We start from the raw sequence: 27,353 nt of genomic DNA, 5'->3' as shown, positions 1-27,353 counted from the left end.
CTTCACAAGGTACTAAACACCAGTTATATGCAGGGTTTGTGTGGGGCTAAATGGCAAAGGAGTACCTGATGTGGACTCTCTGTGATGGCTTGCTATGAATGAAAGCAAGGATGATGCACACAAAAATACTTTTCACAACTACAGTGTCATCTATTTATGGCTAGTAACTGTGCTATATCAAGTTTATGTGATGTCTTAATAATGATCCCTGTACAGTGGTCTGCTTCCCTCTCTTTGCTAAGAAGCGGGAAGAGGCTACCAGATTTGTGTGTGTGAATCATTCGGAATGCAGATTAGCCAAGTACTGTCGTGATTATCTAGTAAACTAGTTTATACTGGAATTAGTTGAATTTTTTTCATGGAACTCTTTTTTGCTCGGTAGTCTATAAAAAGACTACATGCCATATGAGGAGGAGTGATACAACTTTCCCACAGTGGCCTGGCAGTTGCATGAACCCACTGCAGAGAGAGAGATACTTGGGACAAGAAGTTGGTTCACTCTCTGTACCCTTCAACCCTTAGCTTCTGCTGACCCTGCCAACACATCAGCTACTCTGAAATGTAATGGCTGTTTTGTGATTTCCACAAAACATCAATGAAGACACCAATCCATTTCCTATAGAGCATCAAACTGTCATCAGGTGGTAATGTTTGCTCACTGCTATCTATGATAATTGTTTGCGGGCAAACTCTCTGCTCAACACCTGGTTTATTATGTGGGGGCAGAAATCTATCCCCACACCCTAGCTGTACAGCTGTCCTAACAAGGCTACTCCAGCCTGAGAGCTGGAATGGACCACAGTATCTCTTCCCTTTCCCTGATGCCACCTGCCCTCATGGGAGGAGGATGTGAGGACACACACAGCATCTGATGCCCACCCCACATTCTGCAAGCCTGTATTTCTGAATGTTTGGACACTTAAACGTATGAAAATGATCAGCTGAAGAGACATTTTGCTCTTACCAGAGTACATAATTGGGCAGTATAATTTCCCTGAAACAACGTTGTTGTATAAAAACAGCTTAAGGTTTTTTTCCCCCAAAATTAAACTTCTTTCCAACTACAAAATGTAGCACTTGTTTGTAAAATGAGGATACTTACTCAGTATTGTGTGTATCAATGGTATGAAAAAGCTCATGCAACTCTTCTCCACTCAGGACTCCATCCGCAAAGTAGGCTTTGAATTCCTCAAAAGACAGCTTGCCATCATCTGAAACCAAGAAGAAATCAAAACATCATTAGCTACAGATACAGTTTGTTGTCACCTTTACTTTAATTAATCTGAACATGAGATTTAAAAAAAATAGAATCATGGGACTAGATTAAATTTAGATTAGTTTAAATTTAGATTACATTTATTTGGGAACTTGATAACAGATTATACTCAGGACACATAGTAAGTATTAAGTTAAATGATAGTAGTAGTAGATCTGTCAATCAACCTTTGCAGACATGTAAAAGCAATTGATCAAATAATGTAACACAGTATTTATTTAATCCTCCCTGCAAAATTTAGCACAAGTGTTTCAAGACATGTTGAGAAGGGTAATGCCAGTCTATTGCCTTACCCTGATAGTAGCCCCTTGTCCCCCATTTAAACCTGTATAGTTTGTTTGGTGAATGGCAAATGTCATTGCAGCTCTGGGTCCTGTCATCAGCCAGAAGAAATTCTAGTTTTTGCATTAGTGTTAGGAAGGCTTTATTGAAGAATGATACCCAGCCATCTTTCTCTAAGTAATTTGCAAACTGGAAGGCCATGTAGAGCTCTCCTCGTTACCTTTGGTTGAAAGTTAAAAAAAGGGTAAGTGCCACTCACAAGAATCTACTGGGAAGAATCTCAAGACATTCTCTTGGTCATTGTAGCCGGGAGGTGTGGCCTCCCTCAGAGATTGACAGTGACAGATGGTCAACCACCCCCTGGTGGGTGGAACCCAGAAGTCCACATCCACCAGACCGGAAGCAGAGAGGCAGGACAGGAATGGGAGAATAAAGGGTGGGCCCTCCAGCTCAATCGGGAGGGAGCGGCTGAAGAGGAAGGATGTCTCTTCCCTAGGGCTGAGACCTGGGCCTGACCACTGCCCTGTGGAGGAGCTCCAAGGACCTGCTGGAGCTACCTGGGCCCTGTGAGCCAGAGGAGCTACCTGGCCCCTGAGACCTGGAGGAGCTGCCCGACGCCAGTGACACCAAGGCCCTGCTGGGACTGCCCCTTGCGTTCTACCCCGAGGAGGTGGACTACGACCTGGACCACAGACCCAGGGGTGGAGGAAGTAGCCCAGGGATAGCTGACCTCAGTTTGGCTGCATTCAAGCCTGAGATCTAATCAGCGAGTTTCGGTTGGAGCCCCACTGACCCAAGGGCAGGACTGCCCCGTCACTGTTAGGGCCCTGGGCTGGGATGCAGTAGAGTCGGGTGGGCCTGCATCCCCCCCTTCCTCGCCTGGCCACCCACACCCTAGGGTGACTTCCCCTTGGCCTGCAAAGCCTCAGTAGGCTGTAGCCATCTTACTTTTCCTGCCCCGCCCTGCCAGAGGGCCTGGGCCTATAGACTGTTTGCTCGCCCTACCAAGGGCTAGCGACTGCTTGCTTTACCTGCCCTGCCCTGACTGAGGGCCAGGGCCATAGACTGCTTGCTCGCCCCATCTAAGGGGTGGGGCCCAGGGCTTTGGGATTGCCCTGCTAGGCTGGGGAGGTCCACGAACTGCTAATTTCCCCCCTCTAGCTGAAGCCTCCCCACAGGACATAGCATCCGGGAGGTATGGCCTCCCTCAGAGATTGACAGTGAGGGAGAGCCACAACCCCCCACCCATGCCTGTGATCACCTACACTCATATAGAACATCTAGGAAGCACAGAAAATAGCGTACATGACATCATAATGTAGACATCAGTAAACTGACTTCATTTAGGTCCAAGTTTTGCAGGTTTTTCTGGACCCTGGGCATCCATAGAAAAGTTCAGCTTCAAATACTGCTCCTGGAACTTCACAGCTCTGCTCCAGAGAACATGACTATATTGCAGACTGAATAATGTTAATAGTTAGGGGCACCAAGTTTCTGCAGAAGGGCTAATGAACTTGAGAATTCCTGCCAGTGATTTTACAGGCCCACATTTTTAAAGGTACTAGGCATTGCTGTGCTCAGCATTGCAATGCCTAGCTGATTTAGAAATCTAAATTTCATTTTCAGAAGGGATTTAGGCATTTAGGAGCCCAAATCTCATTTACAATTGATGAGATTTACACTCCCAAGTGCCTAATTCCCTTTTGAAAATGAGATTTCCACTCCTAAATCAGTTAGGCATTGCAACGCTGAGTGCAGCAATGCCTTATACCTTTAAAAATCTGGCCCAGAGTGCTTAGGGCTTGTCTACACTTAAAGCTCTCCAGTGCCACAGCTGGACTGGTGCAGCTGAAGCTCTTCCATGTAGAGACTAGCTATGCAGATGGGAGGGATTCTCCTGTTGGCATAGGTAATCCACCTCCCCAAGAGGTGGTAGCTAGGCCGTTGGAAGCATTCTTCCATCGACCTAGTGTTGTCTACTTGGGGATTTAGGTCGGCTTAACTGAATTGAAGATTTTCACACCCTTGACCACTATAGTTAAACCAACCTAATTTGCTAGTGTAAATCTGGCCAAGCCTCAGATGGGACATAGGTCAACCCCATTTTCCAAACTAAAATATAGTCAACTCTTTTTCATACATTGGTTTAACTTGTTCCAACTCAGGTCCATCCATTATTATATATCTTCTCTGAGATAAGGCCAAACCATCACCATATTGGCCTTTTGATGACCGATGGACAGTAATGAGTCCAGGAAGTGCCTAAGGCCTAATGGGATTTGGGAAAAGTACCATATCATGGGAATAATTAGAACAGTAATAAGAATTGCATTAACCCTGAGGGAAAACAAATAATCTCATTGTAATACTGCTTCTACATTATTTGGCAGAGTCTGTTTCCTCTGCTTTTTTACCTTAATTGTAACATGCAGTGAACTAACATGACAACATCCTTGAATCAGTCTCTGACCAATTTATCTGATCTGATCAAATATTTCCAAACTGTTAGCATTTCAAATCTGGATTCTGTCCTAACTTGTTTGCTGGATGAAAACCTGATACGTACAATTTGTGGAATGCATACTTTTTTAGACTGACTGGTGTCACTACAGTGTGGTGTGATACATCCTTCCAAGAGGATACAAGATGGAATTTTCAAAAGTGCTTTAGTGATTTAGGAAACTTTTGCACCTAAATCACTTAGGCATTTTTGAAAATTCCAGCCATAGTAAACATTTGACAGTCCACACATTTTAAAATATGTTGGTTTGGATATGTGTGGGGCTTCTGTTTTTCTGTGAGCTACAAAAATGAAATCTGAGTAGACTGGTACAGACTATGCCATGTCTGGAGCTGCTGCAATTGTTGTATATGTATGTGGGTTGTGCCTGCAAAGATCAATGGCCATTCTTCATTCTGGAAGGTGGGGTTCTGGACTGCAAGGAGCTGCAGTCAGCAGGAGGCTCTGGTTGTTGTTCTATGTAGTGTTTAAAGAACTAATTGTAATTGTTAAATACAAGCTCTTTGCCTTAATAAGGCGAATATACTGCAGACTCTGATTAAAAAAAATAGTATTTATTAGAGCTATCTGATTATATTCCAAAGACTCTTCCTTTATGTACAACCTTCTGTAATTACGGTGTAAAGACTGAAAATATAGGACTGAGTGCCTACTTTCCAATGTGTTTTTAACCAGTGGAATAATCTGATGGACCATCACATTTTGAGCAATTCCTTCAGATTAAAACACTTCAAAAATTGGCTTTTAATGCCTTCCAAGATCTTACTGTCAAAATTCAGCAGAGCTAATTCTGATGACCATTAGTCATAGGACGTGATGGGCAAACAGCATGGATAATTGAGCCCATCCCCAGAGCAATCCAGGGTAATTCATAAGGTCATCCTGCATTGCAGAACAGACTGCTAAGGATGCCTTCAAAAAAATTAGAGAGAACAAAGAGATTGTCCCAATTAAACAGGAATCTCTAAGGAAGGTGACTATAATTATTAATTGCTAGACTAGTACATGGACACTTGCCTTATTTAAATTATGTTGTAGGGAGAGGGTTTGAGTATATTTGGTTAATTAAAATAAAAACAGACAAAACCAGACAAGTTGCCTCCATTTGTGCCTATGTGCGAACAGATACATACATGCAGATATTAGCATCTGCATATGCAGGTGGCAGAATTTAGATTTGCAAGCCCCATGATTTGCAGAAAAATGTGATAAATTCTATCACCTCTGCATTCTCAAAAATTGCAGATGTAGGTACTTTCGTGGGCACAAACAGAGGTTGGGTTGATAAGAGCCCTTTAAAAATTTAGCCCTTAGACTCTGTTACTGGGTGTTAAATTGTAGGACACTGCTTAGAGGCGCAGAGGTTTTCGGCTGACTCCCCTTGAAGTCAAGTGTTAGGACTCTGCATAGGGACTTAACACTCACCCTGGCAGCCAGAGCAGATGGGTACTTTTGGCAATCCAAATGGGGTCATTAGAATCCAGATGACTCCATGGGTAAAACACTGAGGCACACCACCACTGTAGGTTCTAAAAAGGTGTGTACAGCACCTAGCACAATGGGGCCCTGATGAAGATGATAGGTCACTAATTTAAAGCAATCTGGATCACTTGGTAAACGGAGTACAAGCAAACAAAATGTGTTTTATTATAGCTAAATGTAAATGTATACATCTAGGAACAAAGAATGTAGGTCATACTTACATACTGCTAGGCAGTGACTGAAAAAGATTTGGGGGGGGAGTGATGAATAGTCATCTGAACATGAGCCCCCAGTGTGATGCTGTAGCCAAAAGATGCATAAACAGGGGAATCTCAAGTAGGAGCAGAGAGGCTATTTTACCTCTGTATTTGGCACTGGTGCAACTGCAGCTGGACTGCATCCAGTTCTGGCGTTCACTATTCAAGAAGGATGTTGATAAATTCAAAAGAGTTCAGAGAAAAGCCACAAGAGTGATTAAAAGATTAGAAAACATGCCTTCTAGTGATAGACTCAAAAAGCTCAATCTATTTAGCTGAACAAAGAGAGGGTTAAGAGGTGACTTGTTTACAATATATAAGTACCTACATTGGGAACAAATATTTAATAAAGGGCTCGTCAGTTTAGCAGAGAAAGGTATAACACGATCCAATGAGTAGAAGTTGAAGCTAGACAAATTTAGAATGGAAACAGGCATAATTACTTTAAACTTAATTTTTATTGTTTCTATATAAAATATTGCACACAACACAACAAAACATATATAAATGCATAGATAAGGTGGAGATCACATATAAATAACAAAATTCAATGCTCATTATCTGCAAAACCTGGAAAAAAGCTAAACCAGTAGCCGTCATTCAGGGTACCACTGATTAAAATGACTAAATTGATAAATAAGTGAGAATTGTGACAAAGCTCCTCCTCTACTTCAGTGGGTCCAGTGCTTCCTTCTAGCAGCAGGTCAGGGGACTGCTTCACCCCTTTGTGTTCTTCCACCCTCTAGTGGTGGGTGAGGGTAATACAGCTGCTCTAAGATGGCTGGTCTCTGCTGGCTCTGATTCTTGTAGGCCCTTGCCTCTTCGCTGGGGCTCTTGCCCTTCCAGTGAATGGCCAATGGGAGTAAGAACACTGGGTAAGTGGTTATACCAGGTGATGTGGGACAGCCCCATGTAGGGCTGGCCCAAGTCCAGTGCTTGATTTGTAATGAAAGAGGTGCCAGGGCTCAGCCCTGGCAATCCCTGGAACAAATTAAGCACTGGTTGGGTGGTGGAGAGCAGCAGCTACTGGCTGGGCACCCAGCTGTGAAGGCAGTGCCGCCATCTTTAGATCCGGGAGGCTGAAGATTGGTCGCTGTTGGTTGAGAGCCTGGAGGTGCGCAGGGCTATGAACTGTCAAACCTTAAGGTGCTGGGCTGAGCCCTGGCACAAATTAAGCACTGCCCAAATCCCACCATACTGGCCCAAACCCAAGGTGCTTGGCATCACTGCTCACCTAAGCCGACGTCACAGACGTCATGACTTTTTGGGCAAAACTGGGCATTTGTCCCATTTTGTCTTGCCTGAACTTTCCTCTGTGCTCCTCTAGGGCAAGAGCAAATGAGACACATGCCCAGTTTTTCCAAAGAAGTCATGATGTCTGGGACACAGCTTGAAAAAGGGATTGTCCTGGCCAAAACAGGACATATTGTCACCCTATAGGAGCGGATTGCTCGAGTTAATTCAGGCTGGAAGCCTTTTATATCCCAGAAGGGGAAAACATGCTGAGTGACGTGGCCGGAGGTTAAGTCACAAAGAGTCAGGAGCAGTTCCTGGAACAGAAGAGGGGCTGCAGACCCAGAGAGAGCCACCAGAAGCCATCTAACGGTGGTGAGTGAAGCACCCCATTACTGGGAGTAATATGTACTAAACTACAAAAGTATGCAATAATTTCATATGTGACCAGATTGTCTAATAGAAACACTTGGAAAAAATGAAGCTGTCATTTTTTCCATTAGTGCAGTACTGAGCTCACTAAATCAGCCTGTGTATAAGGGGGGAACTGCAGATTCCCATTTTCTCAAAATAACCCTTCTTCTTCAAGTGATTGCTCAAGTCCATTCCACTGTAGGTGTGTGCACACCTCCGTGCATGGTTCCTGGAACTTTTTTCCCCTTAGCAGATCCCGTAGGGCCGGCTCTGGTGCCCCCTGGAGTCCCGCACACATGCCGCAGTATATTAGGCACTGCCGGCCCTACGCCCCCTCAGTCCCTTCTTTCCACCCGTGACGGTTGCTGGAACTAGCCTTGCTCTCAGCAAGTTCTATTCCCCTTCTTTGAACTGTTGTTATTCTAAGTAGTTTAGTTAGTTTTAAGTAGTTGTTAAGAGAGGACTTAGAGCGGCCGCGCTATGCCCTGGTCGCCAGGATTCAAGCCGTGTGCCTCCTGCAGGAAGATCCTTCCTGCCAGCGACCCCCATGATCGGTGCCTTAAGTGCTTGGGGGAAGCACACAGAAAAGAAAAATGTAAGATCTGCAAGGCTTTTAAACCAAGGACTCAGAAGGACTGAGAAATCCGGTTAAAAGTCCTGCTCATGGAGGCAGTGCTCCGCCTGGCGTCCGAGCTGGCCCACTACACCTCGGCACCGAGCACGACCTCAGTGCAGAGTGCACCGCCAGCACCGACTTCGACTCGGCACTGAACAACATCACCGGTGCCAAAGAGGAAGAAGCAGCGAGAGGAGCGCAGACACTCCCCTGCACCGTCGGTATGGGCAGGGTCAAGTGCCGAGATGCACTGAACCTGGCCTGTCGAGTCTTCTCCGGTGCCTGCATCTCCGAGCAGGGAGCCTCTCCTGACTCCTGAGAGCAGGAGAGTGCCCCTGCCGATGCCGTCGACACCGGAGGCTTTTCAGGCGGCAAGAGCCTTGTTGGCCTTGCCTGCTCGGCACAGGTCCAACAAGTCCTGCTTGACAGCAGAAAACGTTCCACACAGGTCATGTATCGGGCTAAGTGGAGGCGGTTTACCTGTTGGGCGGAGTCCTGGGGTATTCCACCCAGCCTCTCACCTATACAGGCGATCCTGAAGTACCTGCTGCAGCTAAAGCTCCAGGGTCTGGCGCTGGCCTCGCTGAAGGTTCACCTGGCGGCCATTTCGGACTTCCATCAGCCGCTAGAGGGGAGATCCCTGTTGTCCCATCCCATGTTGGTCAGGTTCCTCAAGGGGGTGGAGAGGCTTTATCCACAGGTCCGTGACCCGGTGCCTCCCTGGGATCTCAACCTGGTCCTCTCGAGACTCACGGGGCCCCCCTTTGAACCCATGGCTTCATGCCCTTTGCTCATGCTTTCATGGAATGTAGCCTTCCTGGTGGCCATTACCTCTGCTAGGAAGGTCTCCAAGACTAGGGCCTTGACCTCGGAGCCCCCTTATACAGTATTTTATAAGGATAAGGGGCAGTTGAGGCCGCATCCAGCCTTCCTGCCCAAGGTGGTTTCCCAATTTCATTATAACCAAGACATTTTTCTCCCCGTGTTTTTTCCCAAACTGAATGGTTTGGAGGAGGAGAGGAGATGGCATTCGCTGGACATGAGACGAGCCCTGGCCTTCTACATCGAGTGTACAAAGCCATTTAGGAAATTAACGCAGCTCTTCGTCACAGGGGCTGACTGGATGAAAGGCTTACCTGTCTCCACCCAATGCATCTCCTCGTGGATTACATCATGCATCAGGTTCTGCTATGAGCAGGCAAGGGTGCCACTTCCGGGAACCACCACAGTGCACTTGACCAGAGCTCAAACCTCGTCTACAGCCTTCCTGGAGAGAGTGCCCCTGCAGGACATCTGCAAAGCTGCCACCTGGTCGTCGGTGCATACCTTCAAGTCCCACTACACCATCGTCCAGCAGGCGAGAGAGGACGCAGGATTCGGCAGAGCGGTGCTGAGGGCAGCTCACCGGTAACTCCTACCCATCTCCAAGGTATTGATTGTTAAGTCACCTATAGTGGTATGGACATGAGCAATCACTCGAAGAAGAAAACAAGGTTACTTACCAGTAACTGATGTTCTTTGAGATGTGTTACTCATGTCTATTCCACAACCCACCCCTGTCCCCGCTGCTGGAGTTGGCAGAAAGATAACAAGGACACACTGACCCCTCTTAAAGATAAGGTGAGGGTGACAATGTGATGGATAGAGATGTTTTGACCTAACTGTCCGGTACAAAGTAAAGGGTGCTATCTTACCATATCAGAGGGTGGTATCTTGTCACATCAGAGGGTGGCAACTACACATATCAGAGGGGCAATACGCAACTTGTTTGTATCAGTGTATAAAAAAGGGTCTCAAATGGAGTGTCTTTGTCTGGCTGAGTGAGGAACGGAAAGTCCTGCTGTTTACTGAGTTGGTCCATTGTCATGGGCATACATGTATTAAGTGAACTTGTAACATGTATAGGGTGCTGTACCAAGGGGACATGGCCTCCCTCCAAGACAGACAGGGAGGGACGGCCCCTCAGCCTGGGGAGGGCGGAGTCAGCGAAGCCACACCTGCCCTGTCAGAAGCAAAGAGGTGGGGCTCAGACAGGAACTGGAAGTATAAAGGGCAGGACTCCCAGTCCAGTTGAAGGAAAGCAGCCGAAGGAGGTCGTCTCTTCCCTGGTGCTGGGACCTGAACCTGACCACTGCCCTGCAGAGTAACTGCCTGGGCTGCCGACCGATTGGGGCTCCGAGGCCCTGTCACAACTACCTGGGCCCTGGGAGCTATTGAAGCTACCAGGACCCTACCCTGCGGAGAAACTGCCTGAACTCTGCAAGCCCGAGGAACTACCTGGGCCCTGTGACCTACAGGAGCTGCCATCCGCCGGCATCCCCGAAGAGTTGCCGGTGTGCCGCCGGTCGACGTCGAGGGGCTGTGGAGCCTACCCCTAGCCGAGTACGCTGAAGAGACAGAGAGTGACTCCAAGAGCCAGGTACTCCAGGGAAAGGGGGGAGGGAAGGAGCCCAGGGAAGCCAGATGACAGTCCAGCTGTGTTGTGACCTGCAGCTGAGCCAACGAGTTTTGGCTGGAGCCCCATTGACTCAGTGGCGGAGTTGGGTGGGCCTGTGTCCCACTCCCCCCTTTCCAACCCTGGGGTGATCACCTCTCAGCCGGTGCGGCCGCCTGGGCCTTAGACTGGTTGCTTGCCCTGCCTAGGGCTATAGACTATTCGCCATGCCTGCTCCGCTCTGCCTGAGGGCCTGGGATTCAGACTGCTTGCTCACCCTATCTCGGGCTATAGATTATTTACTTAGCCTGCTCACCCGGACTCGCACTAGAGACTGCTGTGCCTGACCTGCCCTGCATAAGGGCTGGGGCCACAGACCATGAAGAGCTAATCCCCTGTATAAAGTTTGTCTACACAGGTGTGACCACAAAGGGGTGTGGCCTCCCTCTGAGATAGACAGGGCCACATCCTCTATAGGTGCTTTTTACCACGCTTCGTTAGCAATAAACCTAGCCTGGTGCTTTCATTACTAAAACGGATCTGTGGTCTTACTGGGTAATCCGATTATGGTTTTCTGTATCAGTCATGTGCAGAGCTGGGACAGCATACACACTGAAAGAACACATGCAGCCAACAACTGACAACACCCCTCTTTTAAGGAAGCTTATTTATTCCTCTCCGTCTTGTCGGCAGCGTACACATAGCATAGCATATACAACAGTCCTGTCAGCTCAAACCCATGCATATGAAAAGCTTTTTTTGAGTCTCTCTGAGGCTGATAAAATTAGTGGGAGGGGTAGATGGGCCCTGCAAGGAAAATCGCTAGGAATAGACACACTCAGGAGAATGTTTAGACTGCTCAGTTTGTTTTGTCATTTAAGTTAACAACAAAAGACAAACCCAGTAAGGTGGTAGGCTTCGATTAAATCCTGTGAACTATTTTAGGAGCAGGGTGGAAATTTCACCTGCTTTTACAGACTAAACTAAAACTTTTTACAGACTTTAACTACAGCTCTCATTTCAGTTATCAATTTTTCAATGTGTTGTGCATGTGTAACTGTTGTAAAATATTGTGCTAAGGAATAGATCCAATTTATGATTATGATAATCTGTTAATTTCACTATATTTGAAAGAGCACAGTTTCAAAAAAATTGAATTTTGAATGCACTATTTCATATTCAACCTTTCAAATATTCAAGAGTGTGAAGCATAAACATGTTGGCTGGTAAATTGCACAATCAGAAAAAACTAGTTAAAGACAGACTAGGAAAACACATATGTAGGAGTTATTTCAATAATGGTTAATATAAATCCACACAGTGAGTATCTTGCCTTACAAATCTGACTGAATTTTTCTGGCAGTAACAAAGAAAGAACAAAAGCAATGAACACCATTAACCTGAGCTTTCAGAGACTGTTTTTAAATATAGCACTTGCATACACAGCATAGAAAATGCTCACTGTGCACAGCAACACAGCTATAGAACTGTGTTTAATTCAAAGAGCAAGAGACTAGAGTGTAAAGCAGCTCAGGACAGACATGGTAAATAGTGAAGTGATACTGTAGTCAGTAGGCATAGCCAAAATTTTTCCTATTAATCTGTGTATCAAATGAACTGAGTAAAGAAATAATATTTAGACATTGAGTCAAACCTTAAGAGAAGGAAAACATGGAAAAGAGTAGGGCAATAGAATACTCAATGACTTGAATGGACTCCGAGCTAGGATGGAGTTTTATACAAGTTTCTGTAGACAAAGAGAAGGTGATGTGAAGGTAAAACACATTCTTGGCTGAAGGGTAGATGTAAAACTCCCCGAAAGACAAGGCCATGGGTGAAATCCTGACCCTGTAGAAGTCAGTGGGAGTTCTCTTGGGGTCCCTCCGCTCTGAAGAACAAACCTGCTGTTCCTCCGCCATGTTGTCAGCACAAGTGAGTGGTTCAAATTCTGATTGATTATACCAGTGTAAATCTATAATAATGCCATATAAATCAACAGAGCTACTCCAGGTTTTTGCTGGTATATCAGAGCAGAATTTGGCCTAGTAGTGTATCAGAATAAGAACAACAGGGCACAAACAAAAGACAAAGAAGTAAACAGATAAGCCTATAGCATTCACTTTCATAAGACATCTTGAATGAGCATACAAAAGTGCTTTGTGGGGGCTGTGCAGGACAAAGGGGGGAGAGGGCATGTTGGATATTTGTGATAAGAAAAGCTTTGCTGCTCTGAGGTCTCTTGGGGGGAAAGTGTGGGGCTGGTTCAGTACACTGAAAGATTTGGTTACAGTGGCTACTTATGCAAGCTGAAGCAAAGATCTGCACTAAGAATGGACAAAGTTCTCAGAGTCTGAGTTTGTGTAAACCATTCAAACAATTTTTGGAGTAGATCTAGGAGTTTGAGTCCACAGGGCTATTCTTCCTCTTCTAGCAACACTCTGACTCACTCATGCATGACCCCTCATACAACAAGTGCAAAGAATGAAGCAGGGGTGGTCTGAATCCAGAAATTTACCACAATCCTGCCGCCTCTGGCCATAACAAGGCAGAGGTCCTCTGAAAAATAGTACATACATATGTAATTAAATACTGTACTGCATGCACATCCACAGGGAGTAGTGTTAAGGATCTTCATTCCTCCTTCTCTTGTTTTTCCATTATGTCTTCTAACTAGAACTTTTAAACCCACAATCTCTGAGCAGAGTCAAAATTGGGCAAATTGAATTTCTGTCTGAACTAATCATTTGGAGGCTTGTTCGTCACTATGTCTGATGTGAAAAGAGACAGATTGCAGCTGTCACCATTAAAGTCTAAACAAAATGTCAAAAGTGACGAGAAGCCAAAAAACCAAAATGGCACAATATTTTGCTTTGGACAGGCAGTTTTTTTGTGACAGAACTGCCATAAACATCTGCTTGAGAATCTAAATACATCTTCTATGTGGCACTAGATACACAGTGTGGATATCAAATGAGTGCTCTATGAACAAGCTTTTCTTAATAAATATCATCTTTGGATATAGCTTAATGACTTAACAGATGCTTTCAATGATCCATTTACTCAAACTGCCTCTTCTAGCTTTCATCCTCTAAAAAAAAAAAGGACTTCAAATGTTGTAGCATTGATTATACGTGAAGAAGGAACATGCAGACCCATAACAGTAACACCAATGTTCTCTCTGGGAACCTTTCCTGATCATGATTAACTAAAAGAGCAGAGTGGCCTATAGTATCTGTGAAGATACAGAACCCTGAGACACTCCTCTATTAAATTGTCTCTACTCTTAAGAAACCCTGATCCGGTGCCATTAAAGTCATTGGGAGTTTTTGCCAATAGGGAGCAAGATTGGGCCTTATAGCTGTTTGCTTTCTACTGCTTAACTTGTTAAATTTATAATCCCTGAGCAGACTTTGTCTCTTGCCTTATCATGGTTATTTATCTTCATTACTGATCTTATGAGAGACCTTATCACAAGCTTTTTGAAAATCCAAGTAAAACTACATCCACTTTTATCTATTAACATAAAAAATCCCTGACAGGTTTTAGGGTCTCTTATAGAGACTATGAAGGTTTGACACTGTTCTGTTATACTCCTCCAAGAGTTGTACTAGACTGTCTTTAGTTACTCTCTGAGTTGTGATTCACCAGAGCATTACTCTAATTTTATAGGACTGTAACTGTTATAGCAGTGTAAACTTGCAGTAATACAGTGATCAGTCAGGCCTTCCATCAGTTTGCTTGGTACTGAAGTGAAGTTCACAACTAGATCACCCTCAGCAAGCTTCTCTTAAAGCAGCATCTCAGCCTATCCGTTCCCTCTTTGGTCTTTAGGAATGACTGCTGTTTGTAAGGATGTGCTCCACATCTTTATCAGTGTGTCTATTTCGCACTTTATTTCCCTCACAACCCAAAGAAAAATACCATTTGGTTCAAGTGACTTACTGCAGTTAAGCTGAAATTTCTACCTTAGAGACTTCAATCTTTCATGGGTAAATATAAACAGAGGGTGATTCATGAAAGACAAACTTTTCTGAATGCAGTGTTGTATCTGTGTTGGTCCCAGGATATTAGAGAGACAAGATTTGGCAAGACTAAGAAAGGATCAGATGAGAACAGAGACCCAGGGAGAGAAGTCTCAGTGAGCAGATGGGAAGGCTGGCTCCTGTGTAGGGTAAAAGTGCCATAGACTTTTGGAGGCCCCTGGAAGACTTAGTTGGGCAGGACCGTGCTTGATACCAGAGTTGGGAGAAGGCGGCAGGACCCCAGGAAGTGGCTGAGCACAGGGCCCAGAGGCTAGGCGGATTCTTTAGGACCTGTGCATTTTGTTACCCAGAAGGGGTTTGGATTATCAGCTTCTCAGACGGAGGGCTGGCTGGGGCACAAAGCCAGAGGGCCTGCAGAGGGCACTGAAGAGGAAAACCCCTGCAATTCTGCACCCAGACACATGAGGGTGCGCTGGTGGTGAGCGTATATGATTAGAGGCAGACTTTCAGTAGTGGGGGATGCCATGTGAAGCTGGGAGATTATGCAGATAAATGAAAGCCTTGAGGGGCAACCTGTTATGATAACAGTCATTGTCCAGCATGTCATGCATTAGAATGAGCAGGTGAGGGGGAGGGGGAAATCATCCAAGCCACTGACCTAATGTGAGAGCTCCTCATGGCTAGCTGCCACATATACAGTATAAAGCAGCCAGTAAGCAGGGGCTAGCTTTACCATTTCTGACTAATTGTGTAGGGAAGGATTCAAGGGCTACTATATTTCTATGGTCCTAAATTTGCACTACATATATGCACAGTGCAATTCCATTTCATTTAGCGTACTGGGAAATATTTCTTGAATAGCACCATCATCATTTAAAAAAAATTATGGCACATGCACAAATTGCAGTTTTCAGCTCTCATAATGGGGCCAAACCACAACTAATTTTCATCAGCTTTCCTCCTTCCTAAATACCATCCTTCTGCTGTGTGTAAATGATTAAGCAAGCTAGGGGAGAATCAGGGCCTACGTTTTTAAATTGCTCTTTCTCGAAACTTTAAAAAAATATGAAAAGGAGGCTTTTGAAGTGCTGAAAAAGAATAAAGCACAAAGCAATTATCTTCCATCCTCAAGGCTGAAGCAAAGAAAGGTTAAGGGATGAAGCTTCAAGCCCCCATGGAATAAGAGGGAGGCACTCACTGTGATACAGGGCAACAAAAGATAGGGAGCCTTGGCTGGTAGCCAGTAGCTTATGAATGCAAAAAAGTGAGCCACGTTGTCACAATGATCTCAAAAGCTTTCATTGAAAAATATTAATATTAAATGAGTTAATTGGGCTGAAGAACAAGATGGAAGAGAATGAGAGAAACTAAACTACTGACACATGTCTCCAGCCCTGGAGAGCATTCACTTTTACAGTAGAGCATATGAAATTAAAGCAGTCCAAATAAAACACTTGTTTCTGCTTTATAAGCATCAAGGGTCAAATCCTCAAAGGAATTTAGGACCTAATAATTTCAGTGGGAGTTAGATGCCTAAGGTGCTTAAATGCTATTGAAAATCCCAAAAGGCACCTATCTGCATCTTTAGGCATCTAAATACCTTTGAAAATCTGGTCCTACGTGCCAAGTTCAGACCACATACATTCATTTTTGCCATAAAAGTGAAACTTGAAATACAACATAAATACCAGCCCATAATCAGACCTCACCTATCCTTCAAGTCTGTTATGCAATTTGCCCTGGCAGAGGCAGTCACAAGACTTATAGGACACCCAGATGAAAGAGCCTATGTGCTAAAACACAGCCCCACATTGTATCTATAGAGGGCTTGTACAAAATTGCCCTAGGCATGGTTGCCTCTTTTCCTTCATATAATGGAGAGGTGTCCTGGGCACAGAACTATCAGCAATGGATTCAAACATGGCATGAACAACTTCACTTATTTAAAATAATTTTTTCTGGCTTTTATTTTTGCCTGATGTGACTCAGTGAGTGAAGAGCAGGGAAGCTGGACAGGATGCAAGGAAATGAAAGAAAAATGTGAAGAATTGCAAACAGCACAGCAGCTGAAATAATATTGATGAAGAGTGCAGAGGCAATGTCAAGTCATGAATTTCAGTGTGCCACAGAATAATTTTTGTCTATTACATTCAAGGCACTAGAAATAAAGACGATACAAATCCCTAACCAGTCTGGCAAATGCACTGTGCTTTAATACAGATTCTGTTTTTGGACAACATAGAATAAAAGACGGTTACTAACCTTCTGTAATTGTTGTTCTTCGAGATGTGTTGCTCGTGTCCATTCCAATTAGGTATGTGTGCACCTCGTGCATGGTTGCTGGAAAATTTTTCCCCCCAGTAGTACCTGGAGAGTCGGCTCTCGAGCCCCCTGGAGTGGCGCATCCATAATTCCCTATATAGGGCTCTGCCGACCTTCCGCTTCCTCACTTCCTTCTTGCCAGGAGACTCGGACAGAGAGGTAGGAGGGTGGGTTTGGAATGGACATGAGCAACACATCTTGGAGAACAACAGTTACAGAAGGTTAGTAACTGTTTTTTATTCTTTGAGTGCTTGCTCATGGCGATTCCAATTAGGTGACTCGCAAACATTTCCTTAGGTGGCGGGGTTGGAGTTCAATGGAGAACTGACTGCAGAACCGCTTTGCCCAGTGCTACATCCTTTATGGCTTGTCGGGTGATGGCGTAGTGCATCGTGAAAGTGTGAATGGAGAACCACATTGCTCCCCTGCAAATATCCTAGATTGGGACTTGGGCTACGAAGGCTGTTGAAGTTGCCTGGGCCCTGGTAGAGTGGGCCATCAATGCAGGGCTGGCATCTTCGCTAGGTCACAAATCCTAATACATGATGTAATCCATGATGATATCACCTGGGAGGAGACTGGAAGGCCTTTCATTCTGTCTGCCACCTCCACAAAGAGCTGGGGGGGTCCTCCTAAAAGGTTTCATCCTCTCAATATAGAAAGCTAATGACCTCCTAACATCCAGTGAATGAAAGCTCCATTCACGGCTGCTAGCATGCAGTTTGGGGTAGAAGACCAGGAGAAAAATGTTCTGATTAGAGTGAAACTGGGAGACTACATTTGGAAGGAATGCTGGGTGCAGTCGCAGGCGAACCTTGTCCTTGAAAAACACCATGTAGGGAGGATCCAACGTCAAGGCCTGCAGCTCCGATACCCTCCTAGCTGATGTAATGGCTACTAGAAAGGCCATCTTCCATGACAGGTACAAAAGAGAACATGTTGCCAACGGTTCAAATGACGGTCTCATCAGCGCTGATAGCACCAAGATAAGGTCCCACTGAGAAACCGGCTGATGGGTTTGAGGGAACATTCTGCCAAGACCCTTGAGGAAGCAGCTCACTATGTGGTTTGAGAAAACTGAACAGCCCTCCACCATGGATGGAACACCGAGATTGCCACTAGGTGGACCTTCAGTGAGGATACTGACAACTCCTGAGGCTTGAGGTGTAACGGATAGTTCAGGATAAGCGGTATTGATGAAACTTCCGGGGGGAACCTTTTCTGCGAGAACCAGAGGGAGAAACTCTTCCACTTCACCACTAAGGTAGCCCTTGTGGAAGGTTTCCTACTTCCCATGAAGATCTTCCTAACCTGCTCTGAACATTCCATCTCCTGCTGGTTCAGCCATGGAGTTTCCAAGATGTGAGATGAAGGGATTGCAGGTTCGAGTGACAAAGGCGACCCTGATCCTGCATGATCAGGACTGGCACTAACGGAAGACTGATGGGGGTCTCTACAATGAGCTTGAGCAGCGTGGTGAACCAATATTGGTGCGGCCATGCCGGGGCTATCAGGATTATCACTGACTTGTCTCTTTTGATCTTCAGAAGGACCTTGTGTATCAGTGGGATTGGCGTAAAAGTGTAAAACAAGTGACCTAACCAGCGAATGAGGAAAGCATCTGCTATCAAGCCCTGACTGTGGCCCTGGAAAGAGCAAAATTGCATGCATATCCTGTTGGACTTCATTGTAAACAGGTCTACTTGGGGAATTCCCACCTTTGGAAGAGGTCGTTCACCACATCTGAGCGCAGAGACCATTCGTGAGTTGCTATCGACCTGCTGAGGAAGTGTGATAGCACATTCTGGGACCCTGGAAGGTATGACACTTCTGTATGGATTCTGTGAGTTATGCAGAAGTGCCAGAGGTCGAGGGCTTCCTGAAACAGTGGAGAGGAGTGAGCACCCCCCTGTTTGTGTATATAAAACATCACTGTTGTGTTGTCTTTTTTTACTGCAGTGCATTTGCTCACTAGATGATCCTTGAAGGCTTGACATGCTAGCTGTACTGGCCTCAACTCCTTCACATTGATATGAGCGGACAAGTCCCTTTGTGACCACTGACCCTGAGTTTTCAGCCGGCCCAAATGGGCCTTCTAACCTGAGTTCGAGGTGTCGGTTACCAGTGTCATGGTGGAGAGTGGGCTCAAAAAGGGGACTCCTGCACTGACCACTCCCCCGTCTAGCTACCACCCAAGTGAAGCTAACACTGGTGTCGGGATTGACACTATTTTGTCTATACAATTGCAAGAGGGGTGGTAAACTGAAGCCAGACAGGCCTGCAAGGGCCTGAGATATAGTCTGGTGTACTGAACTACCTGAGTGCAGGCTTCCAGGTGCCCCAACAGCCTTAGACAGCTTCTGACTGTGACCATAGGATAGCGATTCCAATCCTCTATGGTAGAGAGAATGTGGCGAAACCAAGATTCCAGAAGGAAAGCTCTGGATTTGTCTGAATCTAAAACTGCCCCTATGAACTTTATCCTCTGCGTGGGGGTGAGGACAGACTTTTGTGTGTTGACAAGAGGCCCAGACTGGTGAATGTTAGCTTTATGAACTCTATGTCTGATTCCACCTGTTTGGATTTCCCTTTGATCAACCAATCGTCCAGATACGGGAAGACCTGCATCCCCTACTTCCTGAGGAAAGTAGCCACCACTGCCATGCATTTTGTAAAGACTCTGGGAGCGGTCAAGGGTCTGAACGGAAGTACAGTAAACTGGTAGTGGTAGTGACTGCTGACTACGAATCTGAGGAATCTCCTGTGCCTTGGGACGATCGATACATGGAAATACGCATCCTTGAGGTCGAGGGCAGCATACCAACCTCCTGGATCCAGTGAGGGGATAATTGACGTGAGGGAGACCATGCGGAGCCTCAGCTTCATGAACCTGTGAAGTTCCTTAGATCCAGGATCAGTCTGAAAGCGCCCTTGGCTTTCGGAATTAATCATAGAATCATAGAATATTAGAGTTGGAAGGGACCTCAGGAGGTCATCTAGTCCAACCCCCTGCTCAAAGCAGGACTAACCTCAGCTATATCATCCCATACAGGGCTTTGTCAAGCCTCAGCTTAAAAACCTCTAAAGATGGAGATTCCACCACCTCCCTAGGTAACCCATTCCAGTGCTTCACCACCCTACTAGTGAAAAACTTTTTCCTAATGTCCGACCTAGACCTCCCCAACTGTAACTTGAGACCGTTGCTCCTTGTTCTGTCATCTGCCACCATCGAGAACAGCCTAGCCCCATCCTCCCTGGAACCCCCTTTCAGGTAGTGAAAGTCTGCTATCAAATCCCCCCTCATTCTTCTCTTTTGCAGACTAAGCAAGCCCAGTTTCCTTAGCCTCTCTTCATAAGTCCTGTGCTCCAGCCCCCTAATCATGTTTGTTGCCCTCCGCTGTGCTCTCTCCAACTTGTCCACATCCTTTTTGTAGTGGGGGGCCCAAAACTGGACACAATACTCTAAATGCGGCCTTACCAATGCCGAATAGAGGGGAATAATCACTTCCCGTGACCTGCTGGCAATGCTCCTCCTAATGCAGCCCAATATGCTATTAGCCTTCGTGACAACCAGGGCACACTGCTGACTCATATCCAGCTTTTTATCCACTGTTACCCCCAGGTCCTTTTCTGCAGAACTGCTGCCTAGCTCGTCGGTCCCCACTCTATAGCTGTGCATGGGATTCTTCCTTCCTAAGTGGAGGACTCTGCACTTTTCTTTGTTGAACCTCATTAGATTTCTTTTGGCCCAATCCTCCCATTTGTTTAGGTCCTTCTGTATCCTATCCCTACCTTCCAGGGTATCTACCCCTCCCCACAGCTTAGTGTCATCCGCAAACTTGCCGAGGGTGCAATCTACCCCATCTTCCAGATCATTAATGAAGATTTAGAAATACCGTGAATAAAAATCTCTTCCCCTTAACTCCAGAGGAACCTCTTCCACCGCTCCCACTGCCAGGAGCTGCTGAACTTCTTGAATTTGAAGTTGCTGGTGAGAGGGGTCCCTGAAGAGGGACGGGGGGGGGCGTAAGGGTGAGAGGGAGTTGAACTGAATAGAGTATCCCAGTTCTACCGTGCATAGAACCCACTCGTTTGAAATAATCTAGGCCCACGCACAGTAGAAAAGAGATAAGCAGCTTGAAAATAACAGGGGTGGAGGATCTGAGTGCTGTATTGCTACGCCATCCTGAAGCACACCCTCAAAAGTTTTGTTTCAGGCCCGGGGGCTGCTTTGCGGGACCTTCATTTCAGCCAGATAAGGACTGATAGGGTTTTCTTTTGTTGTTTCTGCCCCTCCTACAATCAAAATCCTGCCTCTGATGGGGCTGGTAAAACTGGGGAAGAGACGGTGGTTTAAAATGTCTCCTCTGGGGCACTTAAGGATAGCCCCTAGGGTCCTTTAAACTGTGCAGTTTTGCTTCAGTCTGGTTGGAGAACAGTGACTGGTTCTCAAAGTGGAGGTCCTGCATGGTCTGTTGAACCTCATGGGGGAGGCCAGATGCTTGCAACCAAGAGCTGCAAAACATAAATACTCCCGAGGCCGTGATATGGGCGGTTGCATCTGCTGCATCTAAAGCCCCTTGCAATAATGCTTTTGCTGTCATCTTGTCCTCCTCTATAAGGGCTACAAACTCTTTCTTGGAGTCAGCAGGAATAGACTCTGCAAACTTTTGGACAGACCTCTAGGTGTTATAGGAGTATCTGCTTAAGACAGCCTGCTGACTCGCCACCTGTAGCTGCAGGCCCCTGGTAGAATGCACCTTCCTGCCAAACAGGTCCATTTTCTTGGCCTCCTTGGCTTTAGGTGTAGGGCCTTGGCTCCCCTGCCTTTCCTTCTCAGTCGCAGCAGCAATGACCATATTGTCCTCAATTGCTGGTACCAGCGCGTCGCCCACCACTGCCACATCTGGTCAGAAGGAAAACAATTTCCTTAATGGGACAGTTTCTTGTCCTTCGGCGCCCAGAGGATCCCACAATACTGAACAATCCATCTTCTCAATGGTGCTGGCGGCGTCAGACTTGGTACCGACGTAGGTGCCATAATCAGTGCCGTGTCCTGGATCGAGGTCTTGCTTGGTACCAATGTAGGCATCAGATTGAGAAAGGTCTCCGATCTAGCCTAGTAGAACCTACTCCCCAACACTAAAGACATGGAAAGACCAGATTGGGGCCCCGTGCTTGATGAAAAGCCCATGGGGTCCAGAAGGGCCATTGGGGCAGGATCTGCCACTGTGGGAGCTACAGCATCACAAAAGGCTGAGGCATCTCTTGGCCTCAGTGCCAACTCCTCTGTGAGATGTAGGACTCTGCCTTGGACTCCAATCCGGCCCCACTTCTAGGAGACCATGGTGATGTAGTGCCCTTTGGTGCTGGTGACTGGTGCCAAGGTGATGGTTGCTGGGACATTAGAGTAGGCTTCCCTTTGGAAGGCACCGACCCGCGTGGTACCGGAGCAACCGCCTCCGGTGGTCTTCCCCATGACTGCGGTTGCTGCGGCACTGTGCTCTTCATGAGCTCGCCAGCTGCTTCAAATGTCTCCGTCATGGAGGGTGACTGAATGTCTCCCCCCTCTTCCTCCAGCTCCCTGGAGGGAGGAGTAGCCAGCACCGGACTCGACAAATCCCTCTCTGGGGTCAAAGTCGACGGTGCCTTGGGTTTAGGGGTAGTGCCGGAATGGCCCAACGCGGGTTGCACTGCACTATCTCCCTTATACTCCAATGGTTTTGGTGTGGGCAAACGACCCTGATCCAACTTCTTGTGCCTTTTCCTGGGGACAGGAGAACAGGAACAGAGCCGAACACTCGCGGCTCTCGGTGCCGGTGACTCCTTACGGTGCTGAGGGTCTCGAGAACTTGAGTCCTTCCTCGGCACTGGGTCATGGATAGAGATTTGAGTACTTCTAATCGTTGCCAATGTGCTGGGTGTTGGCTCCAATGGGCTTGGAGATGATCGAAGTGCCGCCTCCATAAAGAGGAACTTCAACATCTGACTCCTGTCCTTCTGGGTGTGAGGGCAGAACCCCCTGCAGATTTTACAATGGTCTTTCTGCTGTGCTTTCCCGAGACCCTTCAGACACATGGAATGCGGGTTGCTCCTTGGCATGGGCTACTTACATTCCTTGCGTGCTTTGAATCCAGGGGACCGAGGCATGCCCCGGCTCCTGGAAGAACAGACTGATCCTCCAAGGAGATCTACCTAAAACTACCTAACTAACTACTAACTGTTCTTAACTGCCTACTATTAACACTAATGGAACTATTTACAGGCACAAAGGAATTGAACTACTGGGAGACGAGAACCCTTTCAGAGCAAAGGACGATAGATTCCAGCCCACCGTCACAGGCTGTAAGAAGGAACTGAGGAGGTGGAGGGTTGGCAGGGTCCTATATATGGACCTGTATTATGGACGCGCAACTCTAGGGGGCTCCAGAGCCAACCCTATGGGTAGTAGTGGGGGAAAAGTGTTCCGGCAACTGTGCACGAGGCACGCGCACACCTAATTGGAATCGACATGAGCAAGCACTTGAAGAAGAAGTAATAGTATGCTCATTTCACAGATGGTCAGCTTATGTAAAGTAGCTTGACCATGATTACACAACGTATCAGTGGCATAGCTGAAAAGAGAACTCAGGAGCTCTGTCTCACAGTCCCCAACTATAATCCCAGTTTTTCTGTAGAATGATTAATAGATTTTAAGGCTGTAAGTAAATAAAATCCATTTATTCATTGTAGCAGAATTTTTGGAATACTTCTTGATTCTTCGCTAGCTATGAGCACCTTCCAGCTGATCTCCCAGTCATCTGCTGCATACCATCTATCCATCTCCTTACTGGTTGTGCCTACTATATTGGCCTGCTGCTATTCCTTCCATGATTACTTTCTTGAGATTATTCCCAACTCTAGGCCTGATGTGATCAAGGCACATAAATTTGCACCTCTTGATTTCCAACAGCAGGATTTGCTTCTCTTCAATAATATCTCTAACAAACATTCATAGTCTTTTCTATCCAGGAGATATGCAACAGTTTTCACCAGCACCACATCTCAAAACCTTCAATTGTCTTCTTGACAGCAAGATTAATTTCCCATGATTCACATCCAAAAGTCACTATGGAAAAAAATTAAGCTTTTCACCAATTAAAAATTCATACATTTTGAGTTGACATGGTTTTTCCAAACTTCTGTAAGGGAGGCCTGTAGGTATGCATCTTGCTGGGCTTAAGTAAACTTGCATATAACTTGATTTGAGTGCAAGGTGAAACTGTAAACAAAAGTGTGTGACAGACTGTGCGCTGGAGATGATGTTTTCAGGCTAGTTGAGATAAGTGGGAACATCCTGAACTGATAAACTTGAAATGTAGATAAGGTGAAGACATAAGCGATTGGTTCCTTACATGATCTGCAAAGCAATTGGTCCTTACATGATCTGCATATCCAAATCCATTAAGTTCAAGAAGCATAGATGTTAGCAGCTAGGAAAAATTGTGTAGTGTGTGATATGATTTGCAATTATGATATCACCCTGGGCCTGGCCAGCATGAGCATAGAGCTGTTCCATGCCTAACAAAGGAACCTAAGTGATAGGCTGGAGTCGAATTGTGTTTGGATCCCAGAGAACTAAATGAAGTGTTCTCCTAGAAGTGGATGAGTGCAAAAGTTTTTGGAGGAAATCCCAGCAAGCCATGTCTGAATGAGCCATTCCTAGACTTCTTCTGATTTCTACAGAACACCCTTCTCTGTTGGATATGGATGATCCCACATAATTAAATTAATCTACTGCCTCTATATCTTGACCATTAATTGTGATGTCCACTTGCATCTTGTTTTTGTTAATTGTGTCAACATATATTCATTTCATTTTCACTCCATTCAGGGATAAGCCGTGTTCCTCACTGACTATTTTTACAAACTACACCGTTTGTTGAATTGCATCTGTGGTGGTAGCAAAGATCATCATGTAATCAGCATGTCTGAGGTCAGTTAAGGGGTGTCTACCAGTAGAAATCCCAGCAACTTCCACTTTGTCAAAACCTTGCTGGGCTAGCCAGATAATAAATGTGGCCAACAGCAAGTGACAGTGAATCGTTTCCACTGGGCAGGGTGAGACATGGGTTGATTCTGACCCCCCAAGACTTTTCAACATATTTAAGCAAAATTGAAGAACATAAGGGACCATTGTGATCAAAAGAGCAGAACCCTGTATGCCACCGGCCATAGAACATCACCAAGTGATTCCTGCATCCAGCACCCAGTGTTAAAGTCAGGAATTTGCAATGCTCTCAGCTTTGAGTACTTCAAAAACATTTTACTTGTAAATTGCTATCCCCACAACTAAGCTTTAGTGAAAGCCACAACCACACAGAAGTTTCATATGTACAAATTAATGTTTAACCTGTAATTGAGCTGTCAAATCAAAAAAAAAAAAAAACCCTTTAAACATGGAAATGGAATTCAGATCTCTGGATAATGAAATCTAGGGGAACTTGTTACAAGATATTTGACTGATCATAACAATGGTACAATTCTATCATTAAGTTCATTTATTCTACGTAAATTGCATGGCATATGAATGAAAACACAGTGTATGCATTATGAGTCAATCATGAAGAGGTGCGGAGCAGCTGCAGCTCCTGTTGAAGCCTACAGGAGCTATAGGTTCTCAGTCACTCTCTGAATTTTGTCTTATGTTAAAATTATCTTGAGTCCTTTGGCAGTATGCTTTTGATGAACTATTGTTTGCATTGTGTTGGAATCGAAGTGAAATCCAGACTCATTGTAGTCAATATGAGTTTTACTAATGACTTCATTGGGGCAGCATTTCAACCATTGTATTCATGTTGAAGGTAATGCTGTACACAGGAGAGCATATGAAATTATCAAACCAGATATGATGGTAGTGATGATATTTTAGGATTATAACACACTTTTTATAATACATATTTTAAAAACCCACATGACAAAATGACAACTGAGTTCCTGTGTCGTAAAAAGATTAGGATATATGGAATGAAAACATATCAGTATGAAAACTGTAACAATTTCTGAATGTAAATCTAATCAGAATGTAAGTTTTATCAAAAAATTCCATTTAAGTTACTTGCTAAAAGAAAATATTTTGCAAAAAAACTAGAGCTTGCAGCAATTTCTTTTTAAATATCGGTCAACAAGGTAGACACACCCTACTTGACTCTTGGTCGGGGGGGATGGACGGGAAAGTGATCTTGGGTCTGCAGGTTTTTTCCATTGGGTTCTTGATATTCAAGACCATGCTCTCTTGATCCTTTGTTTTGGTCTGTGCATTTGGTTTTTACTTTTTCATCATTTAGTTGCAGATGCTAAGTAGTGTTCCTCATAGCCATGTATCTTTCTTTCTGTTTTGAGTATCTTTCTCTCAGGGGTTTTAAGAATTATATGAAACAGGAATCTAAGCTACACTCTGCACAGTAGCAGATTCCTATCTGTACTCAAAGAGAGGCATCCACATTTAACTTCTCTCTTATAGGTCTGCCATATTTCAGCTCTTTGTTTTTATTAGAGTGCTGGTCAGAGCTGGCCTTAATATTTTGGAGTGGGGTTGTGAAAATAAATGTGGAATCCCAATCCCGAAATGTAACCACCAGATCCTGGCCATTGTGACTGCAGAAAGGTGAGTATCTAGTGAAGTTGATATTTTATATATAGGAAAATGAATGCACACGGGGTCAGTGACTTAACCAATGCCTCAGAGTGTCAGTGTCAGAACTGGGATTCAGGGCCCAAGCATAACTTTTTCAGGCCCAGTACAAACTTGTAACATGGGCCCCCTCCCACACTCATACCACAATCCCTCATCCCATACATATAATCTCATGAACCATGAAAAAATGTTTCCTCATGGTAATGGGTGTTGCAGCCTGGGCCAAGCCTCTGAGCCCTGGTAAAGTGTATCCTTTTCCCTCCTCCGCATTTGGGGGCCCTGCTGGGAATTAGCGTCTCTTGCTATAGAACTCTGCGTGTACTCCACCAGACCAGATTACCCCTCATGCCACTGGGCTGCCCTGAGTTATGGCCAGAGGTCACTCTGGGAGAGGATGTGGGTTAAATGCAGACAATCATCTGGAAGGCAGCTTGCAGAGACCTTAGTGACAGTTCAGCCAGCATTGCCACTCTGCTTTGAACTGGTCTGGAAACAAGTAACTGGTTATTCAGGTCCCTTAAAGCCCAGCCTTGGGTGCCTTTAGAAGTGTACTAGATTAGTGACAAAATTTCAGCTTTAGCCATTAGTTGTGTTTTCAAGGCTAACTCCACATGGACAAGGGCTAGGGGCTTTTAAAAGGCTGAGATAACACTTTGCATATGGAGGTCCCCAATATAGGCCTAAAAGAGCGCTTCTCTCATTACACACCAGACAGCCCACAGGGAGCTGAGCCAACATACAGGTTATGTGCAGGTCACAGCCTCCCACAACATGAAAGAGGAGAGCAGAAACCATCACGTTCCCCCCACCCTTCCATTCTCTGAGTGATAGCTGTGAAAGATATGAGGATGCTAAAG

General features: G+C 45.5%; 1 protein-coding gene across 1 annotated transcript in view; it reads right to left on the bottom strand.

Annotated features, from left to right (window-relative positions):
* Positions 1-27,353, bottom strand: part of LOC137159779 (N-terminal EF-hand calcium-binding protein 1-like) — a gene marked incomplete at its 3' end in the record, with an annotated part of 79,361 nt that overhangs the window by 32,596 nt on the left and 19,412 nt on the right. Inside the window, exon 3 of the mRNA XM_067558250.1 lies at positions 1,103-1,211. Coding sequence (XP_067414351.1) covers positions 1,103-1,211 — 109 coding nt within the window. The remainder of the gene's footprint in view (positions 1-1,102; positions 1,212-27,353) is intronic.

The sequence above is a fragment of the Emydura macquarii genome, unplaced genomic scaffold, assembly GCF_026122565.2.
Source record: "Emydura macquarii macquarii isolate MOO-44397 ecotype Brisbane River unplaced genomic scaffold, CSIRO-AGI_Emac_v2 contig_1897, whole genome shotgun sequence".
Taxonomy (NCBI): domain Eukaryota; kingdom Metazoa; phylum Chordata; order Testudines; family Chelidae; genus Emydura; species Emydura macquarii.
The sequence above is the reverse complement of the archived record's forward strand: the minus strand, read 5'-3'. Positions and strand labels throughout refer to the sequence as shown.